The following is a 13160-nucleotide window of genomic DNA, read 5'->3' as shown; positions in this document are numbered from 1 at the left end:
AGAACACAGTAACCCAGGTGGTGGTGGTGGTGTGGGGAGTTAACATCTTCCCCTGCCACTGCAGCAGCCTGAAGATTATACTTCATTCTGAAGGACTATGAGAAGAACCTATCCTGTACTGTACCAAGGACATCATGGCACTTACTACCACAACACTAAGAGCACTATAATCCATAATATGCATAAAGATTTCAAAATAAGAAACATGGGGATTTGTTTTTATTTCAAAATCCAAATATGCTTCTGGTGTTATCTTTTCAAAAGCAAGACACTCTGTAATTGGCAATATCTTAGTACCAACTCTCAATTTCCCCCTAATAATTAAGAACATAGCAATAACAACATATGCTCCATATGTCAGCTTATAGTTACTTTAAGGAGTAATTATGTTGTTCTTATGAAATATTTTACAGTCACTACAAAGTAAAGCCTGGTCTATCTTCTGTGTAGGTTTCCTACCTTGCCTACTCCTTACTTAGGTAATACTGAGTAAAGTAAAACCACCCAAAGTTGGTGAGTAGGTGGGAAGATAAAAGAGAAGAGTTTAGAAATTTACAAAGTCAATCAAAAAGTAAAATGTCAAGAATTCACATTTTAAAAATTTAGCTATATACATTTGTATTGCATATATATAGATCAGGATACTGGTTTTCCAAGATCATTCTCCAGGAATGAAATCAGAGTTCCTCAGAGAAACAGCTGATCCCAAGGCTGACGGAGGGAACAAATAGAATAAGTCTGGAACATCTTGTACCAAAAATAAAGAAGCACTCAAAGAATTATGGGGGCATGTTATAGAAGGACGTGGGGAAAGATTAAAGTGGCTACCACTGGCTAAAATAGGGATAACTGGAGCATCCAAATAAATCTTGATAGTAAAGAATTATAATCCTTTGAATAAAGTAAGAATCCACAAGTCCACAATGCTATGAACAAATGATTAAATACATGGGATGGTGGGAATAGGGGTGTGAAACCTCTTCCTTAGTGTAGGAAAACAGGTATCATATGCAGAAGCAATGACAGATTAAGAAAAATTACCATTTTGCCCATTATCATCATTATCATTGTATCCAGGCAAGAATCATAAAAGAATGCTAAACTGGTGGTGTAAGTTGGATAGTAACAGGATGGTCTCAGGATATGTTCCTACAAATCACTTGTCCATTACAATTAATATTTACAGTGGAGAAACTTGACAGACCTCACTTTCACCAACTGATGAAAGTTACCATTTGCCAGTAACAGAGTTGGCGAGTGGTAGATCCTCCTGGGGTGATGCACAGAGAAGTTAGCATCACTGCTATGATTTCTCTGCCAAAACATTTAACCTAAATCTAACTGTGAGAAAACAGAAAAATCTACCTGAGTTGCATTCTACAAAACATCTGACCTGTGCTGTTCAAAACTGCCAACACAAAATAAAGACTCCAGATTAAAGAAATTCATTTCAGATTAAAGGAACTGAATGTAACATGCGACCTTGGAATTTTTTTTTGGGGGGGGGGTTACAAAAGGCCTTATTGGAATAATGATAATCTCAAAAAGGTCTACAGAATAGGTAATAATATTGTTTCAATGTTAAATTCCTGATTTTAATCACTGTACTGTAATTAGGTAAGATAATTCCTTGCTTTTAGGAAATAAACACTTAAATATTTAGAAAGGAAGGAGAATCATGGCAGCAATGTACTTCTAAATTCAGAAAGAAAACAATGAGGGGGTAAAGAGAATAAGAGAGAAAAAGGGAAAAAAGAGGTAGGGGGGCAGGTTAAAATAAATGTAACAAAATACTGACAGTTCAGGAACCTGTGTAAGAGCATCCAGGAATTCTATCCTATTTTTGCAACTTTTCTGTCTGAAACTTTGTCAAAGTTGAAAAAAAGAAAAGATTAAGACATATCAAGTGATACATGTAGTGTGACTGGGTGGCTCAGCTGGTTGAGCATCTGCCTTCAGCTTGGGCTGTAATACCAGGGTCCTGGGATCGAGCCCCGAATCAGGCTCATCAGGGAGTCTGCTTCTCCTTCTTCTTCTGCCCCTCCCCCTACTCATGCTCTGTTGCCCTCTCTCAAATAAATAAAATCTTTTTTAAAAAATAAAGTGATATATTTGTCAAAACTATGATCTGTACATTACACCATATGTAAATTACATTTCAATTAAAATAATAAAAGCTCATTCTAGATGTTTTATCAAATGCTGGTGATTAGAACATGTCAATAATTAAAAATGGAGGTTAGAAACCCATCAAAGTCTTATCAAAAGCCTTTGCTGACTACATGCCTATTGAATTTTAAGCTAAAAATGATAAACTACCACCAGTTGGTCTGGTTGTTATTTCTATAATCACAATGACCAATAGCTCTCATGATTTTCTGGCTGTACAGACAGAGACCTGCCACTTTCCTACTGTACTTCTTGTGAGGTCCTCTGTATACTCAGCCAGGTAATACAGTTAGCTACATTGCATTCCCTTGTTAATCAACCTCCAAATACATAAGCCCATTAGAAGCAAATCTAAATATTTCTTTAATAAAAAAAAAAACGCAGGGAAAAAAGGGAGAAGCCAAACACGATGGTAATAATTCCTAAGGAAGGCACACACAAAGCTAAATGAGCCTCAGGAAGATACTTCCAACTGATAACAAGGCCCAGAATAAGAGCTGACATAGCACCTGGCTGAGAACCTAGATTAGTATCTTTCAGAGTATTTTTAAAAGATTACCATCAGCATCAGCCTTTGGCTCAGGTCATAATCCCAAGGTTCTGGTACTGAGTCCCTAGGCAGGTGCTCTGCTCAGTGGGGTGCCCGCTTTTCCCTCTCCTCCTGGCTTGTGCTCTGTCATTATCTCTGTCTCTCTCAAATAAATAAATTCTAAAAAAATAAATGATTACCATCAATGTAATAGTCATCTACATTTTTCAAAATACTAATAAAGCAAAACGACTAAGACATCTCATACCTTGCTTTAGAAAGACTATAAATTCCTTTGTAGTTTGGTCCAAATTAACTCCATGATATACTATAGGCTTGAAATTGCGATGCTCAAATGAACGAATGAGGCGAACTGTAATGGTCACTTCTTTGGAAGCCATGTGGAGAAATTCCTGTGGCAAGGGACATGAGAAGAGTCTAAGTAACATCAATTCACAATTATCTAAAAGTCTACATTTCCACCCACAAGGATCCCAAGGTTACTCCTACCTATCCACTGTGACCCTGGACAGCCTTGTCACAGTCACTGATGTCCTGACTGGCATGAAACTGACAAGGCAGGGATGCCTAGGTGGCTCAGTGGTTGAGTGTTCCTCTTTGGGGAGTGATCCTGGGGTGATCCCAGGGTCCTGGGATCAAGTCCTGAATCAAGCTCCCCGCAGGGAGCCTGCTTCTCCCTCTGCCTGTGTCTCTGCCTCTCTCTCTGTGTCTCTCATGAATAAACAAATAAAATCTTAGAAAGAAGAAAGAAAGAAAAGAAAAGAAAAGAAAAGAAAAGAAAAGAAAAGAAAAGAAAGAAAGAAAGAAAGAAAGAAAGAAAGAAAGAAAGAAAGAAAGAAAGAAAGAAAGAAAGAAAAAAGAGAAGAGAAAAGAAAAGAAAAACGAAACTAACTGACAGGGCCCAGAAGATGAACACAAGTGGTGTGGGTGGGTGTTTGTGTGTGGGGAGATGTGGGATTGTCAAACACAGATACATGGCATAGACATGACTCATCTGGATTTGCCATGCCAGGTGTCTTCTTGCTTGTTCCTGATTTGGAGTACATTTGCCTTAGAGTAAACTAACAACAGATTATCAACAGATCACATTTTGTACTCACAAATAGTGCCAGATTTCAGTGTCAACTTCATTTTCTGCCATGGTATTATCCATCTTCCACACTACTGTAGAAGCACATTTATTTCATCCTAAAACCATATGCTAGTGCTATGTGCTCGCTGTTTATGTTATCTTCCTTCATTCTATCACCAAACCACGAGGTATTATACTCACCTTACAGATGAAGAAACAGGTGTGCCTTGATTGGATCAGTCAGTAGAGTATGCAACTCTTGATCTTGGAGTTTTAAGTTCAAGCCCCATGTCAGGTGTAGAGATTACTTAATAAAATCTTAAAAAAAAAAAAAAAAGGTGAGGAAACAGACTCAGAGAGATTGTACAAATCGTCTAAGGTCATAATGTGGATGAACAATGGAGCCTAGGGTGCCTGGGTGGCTCAGTCCATTAAGCATCCTAACTCTCGATTTTGGCTTAGGTCATGATGTCAGGGTTTTATGGGCGGAGAGCCTGCTTAAGATTCTCTCCCTCTTTCTTTGTCTGCCCCTCCCATCCCCTCTAAACACAAAACAAAACAAAATCAGGAAAAAAAAAAAAAGGACGATGCAGCCAGGTTTCAAGCATCAGTTTGATTCCCAAGTCCATGCTCTAATGTACTATTGGAAAATCATGCCATATTATTTCCTCTCAAAAAATCTACAAAGTTGCCAATGTTCTAAGGATACAATTATGGTACATTCCTATCTAGTAGAAGTACTTCATGCTACCTTCAACTTTACAAATAATTTTCTGCCATAATATACAACTATACTAGGGAAAAAACACCTCTAATGCTACACATAAGAAAGGACATCCAACCTCCCTAGTAATCAGAGAAATTCAAAATTATGAGACATAACACTCACTGAAGTAACAAACTAAAAAAAAAAAAAAATCTGATAGTACCTAGTGTTGGCAAAGAAGGGTGTAGAACCATGAGAATTTAATCAGGGAAGGTAGGCATCCCCAACAGATACCTTTTGATCCAGGAATTTCATTCAAAGGTACCCTAGGTTTTTTTTTTTTTTTTTTTTTTTATGATAGTCACAGAGAGAGAGAGAGAGAGAGGCGCAGAGACACAGGCAGAGGGAGAAGCAGGCTCCATGCACCGGGGGCCCGATGTGGGATTCGATCCCGGGTCTCCAGGATCGCGCCCTGGGCCAAAGGCAGGCGCCAAACCGCTGCGCCACCCAGGGATCCCCAAAGGTACCCTAGGGAAACTGAAATACGTGTACAAGAAAAGCACTTAATTGCAAAAAAAACCCTGTGAAAACAACATCTCTGTCAACAGAAGAGATAAGGAACTTATGGCATACAGTGAAAGAACACAAGCAGTAAAAATGAATGGACCTATAATCAACAAAAATGAATCTCAGAAATATTATGGCAAATGAAAAAAAAAAGTGGCAGAAGAGTCAGAGATCTCACCACTTATACAAAGTTCAAAAACATAGCTTTTATTATGTATAAAAGGAGACAATTATTATTTCTGAGGTGAAGGAAGGATTATGCAATTAGAGAGAAGTACAAGGGCCAATTATATCGGTAGAATTTCATATCTTGAGCAAGACGTTAGGTATATGGATAGTGTATTATTCTTTGTGGCTTTTAGTGTGTCTGAACTATTTCATAATATACACAAAAAAGCCACACTAATTTGGCCTAGAAAGTCTCTCTGTATCATACAATGCTTATATAATGCTATAATGCTATATAATATTTCAAAGAATATATAGCACATTATGTGTGAAAAGCAAAGGTTCAAACTGTCTAAATGCATAAATTTATAATTATAATTTATACTGTATTAAAAATTATTTATATTGTATTTAAATGAATGGTTCTTAATAAACTGAAAATTATTTTCTCCCTCTAAAATATTAGGTAAGGGTTCACCTTATAATCACGTTTAGTGCTTAATGACCTCAAATTAATAATTGGAATAGATAATTCCAGTATTAGCTATGACACTATTTCTTCCTAAATCTGGATTATGATGCTCCCCCAAAATTCTGATCCTAGGGACACCTGGAGGGCTCAGTGGTTGACCTTCTGCCTTTGGCTCAGGTCATGATCCCAGATTTCCAGGATCAAGTCCCACATCGGACTCCCCTTGGGGAGCTTGCTTCTCCCTCTACCTATGTCTCTGCCTCTCCTTCTGCATCTCTCCTGAATAAATAAATAAAATCTCTTTAAAAATTCTGATCCTAGAATCTACTAAAAAGCAGTTCAGCAGACATCTACAAAATTATGATATAAAATATATTGAAGTACTGAATATAGCTCTTGAAAAAGGCATAGTGTAAAAGATTTTAGAAGCAGTGTTAACTGAAATCATGACTTCTTCCTCCTGTCATCGAGCTCCCACAACAACAAAGAAGCCCTCCAAAACATAGGTACACACATCCAACCACACATGCCAGGAAGCCTATAGTGTAGTCCAAGTCCCCAAAGAGTTTAGACATGAACAGATCTACCTCAAAATCAACTCCACGTGTTTGCTGCAACACATATTTGGATTTCATATAGAATCTCAATTAATAGTAGCCGCTTTTAGCAACAGTCAACTTGGGAACAGGTCATGTAGGCAGGAGAAGATGCTAGATTCTCAGGTGCAATAAATAAGTCATAAAAATGGTCTAAGAAGCCGGGCAGACTGGCACATGCCTGCCTTATGAAACTTTTTTAATGAGAGGTTTGTTCCTTTCACTTAATGAAAAGCTGCCCAAATGTCATAAATAGTTGAAAGTTTGAATTTGCTTTAATATCTAATTTTGGTCAGCAATGCATTGTCATCTTCATCAGAAATTTGTTATAATTCATACTTAGTCCCTAAAGAATTATAGCTACTGTCAGAAGGCAACCATTTTTTTATCTGTCTTAAGGACTGCAGGAATTACAGCTTGTAGGGGCACCTGGATGGCTCAGTCTGTTAAGGGTCTGCCTTCAGCTCAGATCTTGATCTCAGCGTCCTGGGATCAAGCCCCCAGTCACATCAGGCTCCATGCATCAGCTTCACCCTCTGCCTCCCACCCAACCCCCCACTCAACCCCCCAACTAGTGCTCACTCTCTTGTATTCTCTCTCTCTCAAATAAATAAAATATTTTTCTTTTAGAAAAAGGAATTGCAGCTTGTTAGTTTAGGGAGGTGGACATACTGAAGAGGTAGTTTAAAAAGCTAATATTACAGATTATAAAACGTGACATTTTCCCAGCAGTTCAACCTACTGAAAAAAAAAGGATCTGGCCAAATTTAAAAGGCGTCCTACTGAAGCAACAGAGAAGCCAAAACCAATAAAAACTTTGGAAGAAATTAATAAAATATATTCAAAGATGGACAAAAGACTTGAATAAATGACCATGACCATGTTGTTAACTATGAAGGCTTAAAGTGTAAAGAAATCAATTCTCCTCTAAATTAATCTATAAACTGAATAAAATCTTGATCAAAATGTAAAAGTGTGCGTTGGAGGACCTGTCACAAATATTTCTAAAATCTATCTGGAAGAATAAATTTGTGAGCTTAGTCAGCAAAATCATAAAAAACGAGGCAGCACCAATTATTAAAACACATTATAAAGCAATAGCCAGACATATAATAGACATGAGTAAGCTGGTATGATTCATACATTCACTAAAGTCAGCAATAAAAATTTTAAAGGACAATTAAGCTGTAGTAATTCAAACTGTGACAATGAAGCAGGAAAAACTAGCAAATCAGTGGAACACAACAGGAAACTCAGACTCAAGATTAGGGAATTTGGTATAAAAGTGGGGAAAAGATAATTTAATATTTAATACATGGCATTGAGAAAACTGGTCATATATTCAGAGAAATATCTTTATCTCATCCCTTATACAAAAATAAATTATATGTGGAACAAATATTTACATTTAACTATAAAATCACAGAGAGGCATCAGAAAAATGGGTACATATTTCTATAATCTTAAGGTAAGAAAGGCCTATTCCTAAGTGAATAAAAATCAGCAACCATCCAGAAAAGTGCTGATAGGTAAAACAAAAATATGTAAGAAAAGATCAATCAGTACCTTAGTAGAAACATGGCTAAAGGTAATTGGCTATCTTTAGGGGTTCCTGGGTGCTTAAGTGTTGTCATTGGCTCAGATCATCATCTCCAGGTCCTGGAATCAAGCCTCACATAAGGCTCCCTGCTTAGTAGGGAGTCTGCTTCTCTCTCTCTCTCTCTCTCTCTCTGCCTTTCCCCCTGTCTGTGCCCTCTCTATATATAATAAATCAATAAAATCTTTTTTAAAAAAGGTAATTGGCTATCTTAAAAAAAGTCAATAATGTGAAAAGTTGATCAACTTTACTCGTAAGTGAAGAACTGCAAATAGTAAGATATCAATTTTGCCATCAGATTGGTAAAATGTTTAAAAGCTTAAAAAGTGGCCAAACCAGTGTCAGCAAGAACATGGAAAAATATTTTTATATGCTATTGCTAAGAACCTAAAACGAGTATGGCCTTTCTGGAGAGGAGTGAGGTAATTAAAATTTTTAGTTTGCACACCCTTTTACATGGCAGTTTCTCTTCTATTAACTTACCCTGAGAAGATAGTCATATCAAATATTTTAAAAATCCAAGAGTTCATAATGATACTTTTTAAAAGGCCAATTAGTCACTCAAGAAGCTAACAGGGCACTTATTTTTTTTTTAAACTGATTTAACAAGGTGGAGTGGGACATACAAATGAAAAAAATAATAAAATATTTTATGCTCTTCTTATACAGACTATTTTAAGGTTACCAAACAGCCGATGAAGAAAAGTTATTGTTTTTTTCTAGAAGAATTATAGCCAAAAAGCACAGAAAGAATGACAGAATTTTAAAATCATGATTTACATACCTATCAGAATGGCTAAAATAAAACGTAGTGATAACACCAAAAGTTGGTAAGGATGCAGAGAAACTAGATTTCTTATTCATTGCTAGTGGGAATGTAAAATGGTATAGCCACTCTGGAAAAGAATATAGCAGTTTCTTACAAAATTAAGCATATAACCCGTCAACTGCACTCTTGGGCATTTATGCCAGAAAAATGAATACTTATGTCTGCACAGAAACCTGAATATGAATGCTCATAACATATTCATATTTAATACCCCAAAAGTGGAAACAACCCAAACATTCTTCAACTTGTAAATGCTTAAATAAACTAGTATATCCATATCATGAAATATTACTCAGTAATAAAAAGGAATAAACTATTAATACATGCAACAATCTTGATGGATCTCAAGGAAATCAAGCTGAATGAAAAAAGCCAACCACAAAAAATATCATACTGCATAATTCCATTTATAAGTCATTCTTGGAAAGACAAAATTATAGAAATGGAGAACTGATTAGTGTTGCCAGGGTTAGGAGAGGAGAGAAGGGATTGGCTATGCCTTTAAGAGGGTAGCATGAGAGAGCCTTATGATTAAAAAAAAAGAAAAAGAATCACAGCATTTCTAAGATTTTGTTTATTTGAGAGACAGAGAGAGAGGGAGTGAGAGGAAGAGAGAATCTAAAGCAGACTCTGCACTGAGCACAGAACCTGATGCAGGGCTCAATCCCACAATCACAAAATCATGATCTGAACCAAAATCAAGAGTCAGACACTTAATCACCTGAGCCAACTAGGTGCCTCAGAAATGCTCTGATTCTTGACTGCAGTATTAATCCACATTTATCAATACTGGTGATAAAATTGCATGTGCATATAGAACTAGCAAAATCTGTATACTGTCTGTGGATTATATCAATGTCAGTTCCCTGGTTGTGATGCTGGACTATACTTAAGCAAGAGATTACCACTGGGGGAAACTGGGTGAAGGGCATAAAGGAGCCCTCTACACTATTTCTTGCAACTGCATGTGAATCTACAATTATCTCAAAATTTAAAGTTCCTAAAAATCATCATTTTGAAAATTCTAATGAAGTCATACATGTAAGCAAAGATTGTAAAGGGGTGCCAAAACCATTAGGTACAAGACTGATAGGAAATGTTAGAATAGATACACTGGAGTTGATAGCCCATGAACTTACTCATCAACCTTATGAAATGATGCAAGTCTCCAGATCTAATCCCCAGTTTATGGGCTATGACGACGTGTGGAAGAACATGTCAAATGACACCAGAGAGGCCAGTAGCCAAGTTCAGACTGGAAAATTCTGCTCAGTAAATGACTTGTTTTTTCAATAAATAAGTAACACAAGAAATAAAGAAGGGGAAGAAGATTATAAATTAAAAGAGACTTAAAGAGATCAACCAAAGCATCATTTTAGATGGATTCTGATTTCATAATATTAGATATTAGTAACTATTAGTTCTTTTTATTCGATTTTATTATGTTTTTGAGTTCTTGTCTTAGAAGAGTAAGGCATATATAAGTGAAATGGTATAAATTACTTGCTTTCAAATGCCCTAGCAGAGGAAGAACAGTATGAGAGCACAGATTAAAAGAAAGAATGGTATAACATTATTAACTCCTTAAGCTGGGCATATATGGGACCTCATCATACTATTCGATTTTTTATATGTTTAAAATTTCTCACAATAAAAACATTTTAAGAAAAGCACACAAACATGTACATTCAAGGAACTTGGTTTTCACTGAAGTGTTTCTAATAGTTAACAAAAATTAGAATCCATCTAGATGCCCATCAACGAAAAAATGGTTAAGTAAACTCTGTCACACGGTCACCATAAGATAAAATCCTCTTCTGCCATTAAAAGGCAATACGGATCCATAGATACTACTTTGAAAGATGGCTAGGACACATTAGTGAATGAAAACACAAGACAGAAAACCCCAGGGATGTAGTACCTCCATGAGCACACAGAGAGGTCCAGAGTAGCATTTACCAAAATATTGACAGTGGCTATCTCTGAATGGTAGAAATAGAAAAGACTCATCTGTTTTATATTTTTAGTATTGATTGATGTGTTAATAATGAGTAAGCATTTTTAGGTTACTCTGTTTCCCTGTATACTTACAATTGTGCTTCTCTGGTGTGTTATGCATCAACAAAAAGTTATTTTTTTAAATTAAGCCATTTTTAGAAGGGATAACAGAACAAAAGCAAACAACACAGAACTTCTCAATACTATCAAGGATAGAGACAGCGAGAAACTTAGTTATGCAACTGACATGCAGTAAGGGATACCAATAAATCTCAAATGCATGCAGTAGTCAGAGGTCCCAGAAGTAGGTCACACACCCAGGATGAGTCTAATCTTGTCTAAGAGGGCACAAAGGCCCTCTATACCCAGTCCCTCCCTCCTCTTGATGCTATCTGTCACAACCACAATCTACCTTCCATATATCACTCCAGCATCAAATACAGCCCATAGTTTCCCACACATACCACTCTGTTTCCAAGCCTCGGCCATACCCTTCTGCCTCCAGCTTTCCCCAAACTCCCTCTGTCCTGCACCTCTTTGCATCACCAAGCAGGCATCCTTCAATACTCAGTGGGTACCATCTGTTCCACAACACCCTTGCTATCAGCTCCTCCTCTGCCCCAGGCTCAGCTACCAGCCCCTCTGGCTGTCCACAGCACCTGGTCATGCCACAATGAAGACAGCATTGAAAGGGTCTGGCCTATCAGCCCCTTGAGGGAAAGAATACTATTTGGCTTCTTTTTGATACCCAGCAACATGTGCGGCCTGAGGCACATCAGAGCCTCCAACAACATCAGCAGAACTGAGTGCAGCCAAGGGGCTGAGGAAAGTCTGAACCCTTTCCTACACTGTAGTCGTAGTACCTCAGGTCTATGAGCTTTGTCACGGTCCATGAAAATATTTGAGATCTTAAAAAAAAAAAAAAAAAAAAAAAAAGACATATTGCTTCAGATCATGAAAACTTTTCAAAACCAAAATTAACAATTAAATACCTACGACATATAACATTTCAACAACCAACTCAACTTTATTCATAATTATATGTTAGGTTTAATATAGGATATGGATATATTTTATATGATTTAGGGGGGAGATTTGAAAAGAAACAGTACTAGGGGTGAGGAACGTAAAAGAAAAAAAAAGAGAGAAAAAACAAAGTGACAGTGCCTAGAGCTTAGGAAGGTCTTTAAACCTCCTTGCCTTAAAAAAGAAAATAAAAAACCTGTTCTGGCTGATACTTACCCAGCTGGTTTGAGATAATGAAGAAGAAGCATCCCTATCCAAAGTAAACTAAACTCTTCAAAACTAACAAATAAATAAAACAAACACAAGATCTGCTTAGGAACCTCTCTCAGGGAGCTCCCAGGATCCTGACAGGTAACCAGTGTCTCATCAGAGCCAAGGATGGATGCAGCCCAGCAGCCTCCTCTCCTGAACTAATTCTCTCTGGTCCTTACAGGACAGGTTGTAGCTGTTTTTTTTGTTTGTTTGTTTGTTTTGTGGTTTTTTTGTTTTGTTTTGTTTTGTTTTGTTTTATGGCCCAGGCTCCAGCATCATGAATAAATAGCAAAGGTGGAAATTCAGCGTGGAATGGACAGGGAAAGGCAAGCCACACAGCATGGCAGCCTCCCTAAAGGCCCAGCTACTCTCATTCTAAGCTGGCTCCTCTCCTCATGGCAAAATTCTGAGCCAAAGGACTCTAAACCGGTTGGCATAAGCTCCTGAAGTGAAAAAATAGGCACAGTACATAAAAGCTCAGAGCCTAGTATTGTGACCATTACAAAACATGCATACCCACAGAATACTCGGTTGTTGAATTAGGCTGACCTCCATCAGCTCAAAGGAAATAAATGAAAAACTAACTACAGCCAATTCTGGTTATTCGCAGTGGATAAGATCTATAAAATGGTCTCGAACACTGAATTAGTGAATACTGAAACACTGCTCCTAGGGAAATAGGGTTAGGGTTCTCATAAGTCTCTGGTACATCTGGTAGCAACGCTTTCATCAACCGATCAGTACATAACCTTGTTTTACGTGTGTTTATGTTTAAAGATGCCTTATTTTATATTGTTGATTCATTATTAACATTTAACTCACAGCTAACAGCATTATAAATCGAGTGTGAAAAAAAGTTTACCTAATGCACTTTTTTTTTTTTTTTCTCATTCGGGCACATCATTGCCTTCTGGGCACTGCAGGTGGGGGCCATTTTAAATAGCGGGGTCACTGACAAAAAGTACAAAAATGTGAAAAGCATGGCACTAAATAGAACACAAACCAGACACTTATTTACAACATGAAAGCTGAAACAAAAAGGTCCCCTGGTTTGACCTCAGCTGGGAACATTGATAAGTAACTTAAAATTTTCACTGTTCTACACATGTTACTTCAACCAAAAACATACTTTGAGTATTGCTTTCAGGGTTATAAATA

At 37.1% G+C, this 13160-nt stretch overlaps 1 protein-coding gene across 10 annotated transcripts in view; it reads right to left on the bottom strand.

The window, feature by feature from the left end:
* The window catches only part of C20H2orf76 (chromosome 20 C2orf76 homolog), a 54658-nt gene that overhangs the window by 25621 nt on the left and 15877 nt on the right, over window positions 1-13160 (bottom strand). For all 10 annotated transcript variants that reach the window (XR_012013110.1, XR_012013112.1, XR_012013111.1 and 7 more), the window contains 2 exons: window positions 3993-4109; window positions 2967-3111 (listed from right to left, as the gene is read on the bottom strand). Coding sequence is in view for 7 of the 10 variants with exons in the window: in XM_072788921.1 (XP_072645022.1) it covers window positions 2967-3099 (133 nt within the window). In the remaining 3 variants the exon portion in view is untranslated. The remainder of the gene's footprint in view (window positions 1-2966; window positions 3112-3992; window positions 4110-13160) is intronic.

Source organism: Canis lupus, chromosome 20 (assembly GCF_048164855.1).
Source record: "Canis lupus baileyi chromosome 20, mCanLup2.hap1, whole genome shotgun sequence".
Taxonomy (NCBI): domain Eukaryota; kingdom Metazoa; phylum Chordata; class Mammalia; order Carnivora; family Canidae; genus Canis; species Canis lupus.
Note: the sequence above shows the minus strand (reverse complement) of the source record. Positions and strands in the feature narration are given on the sequence as shown.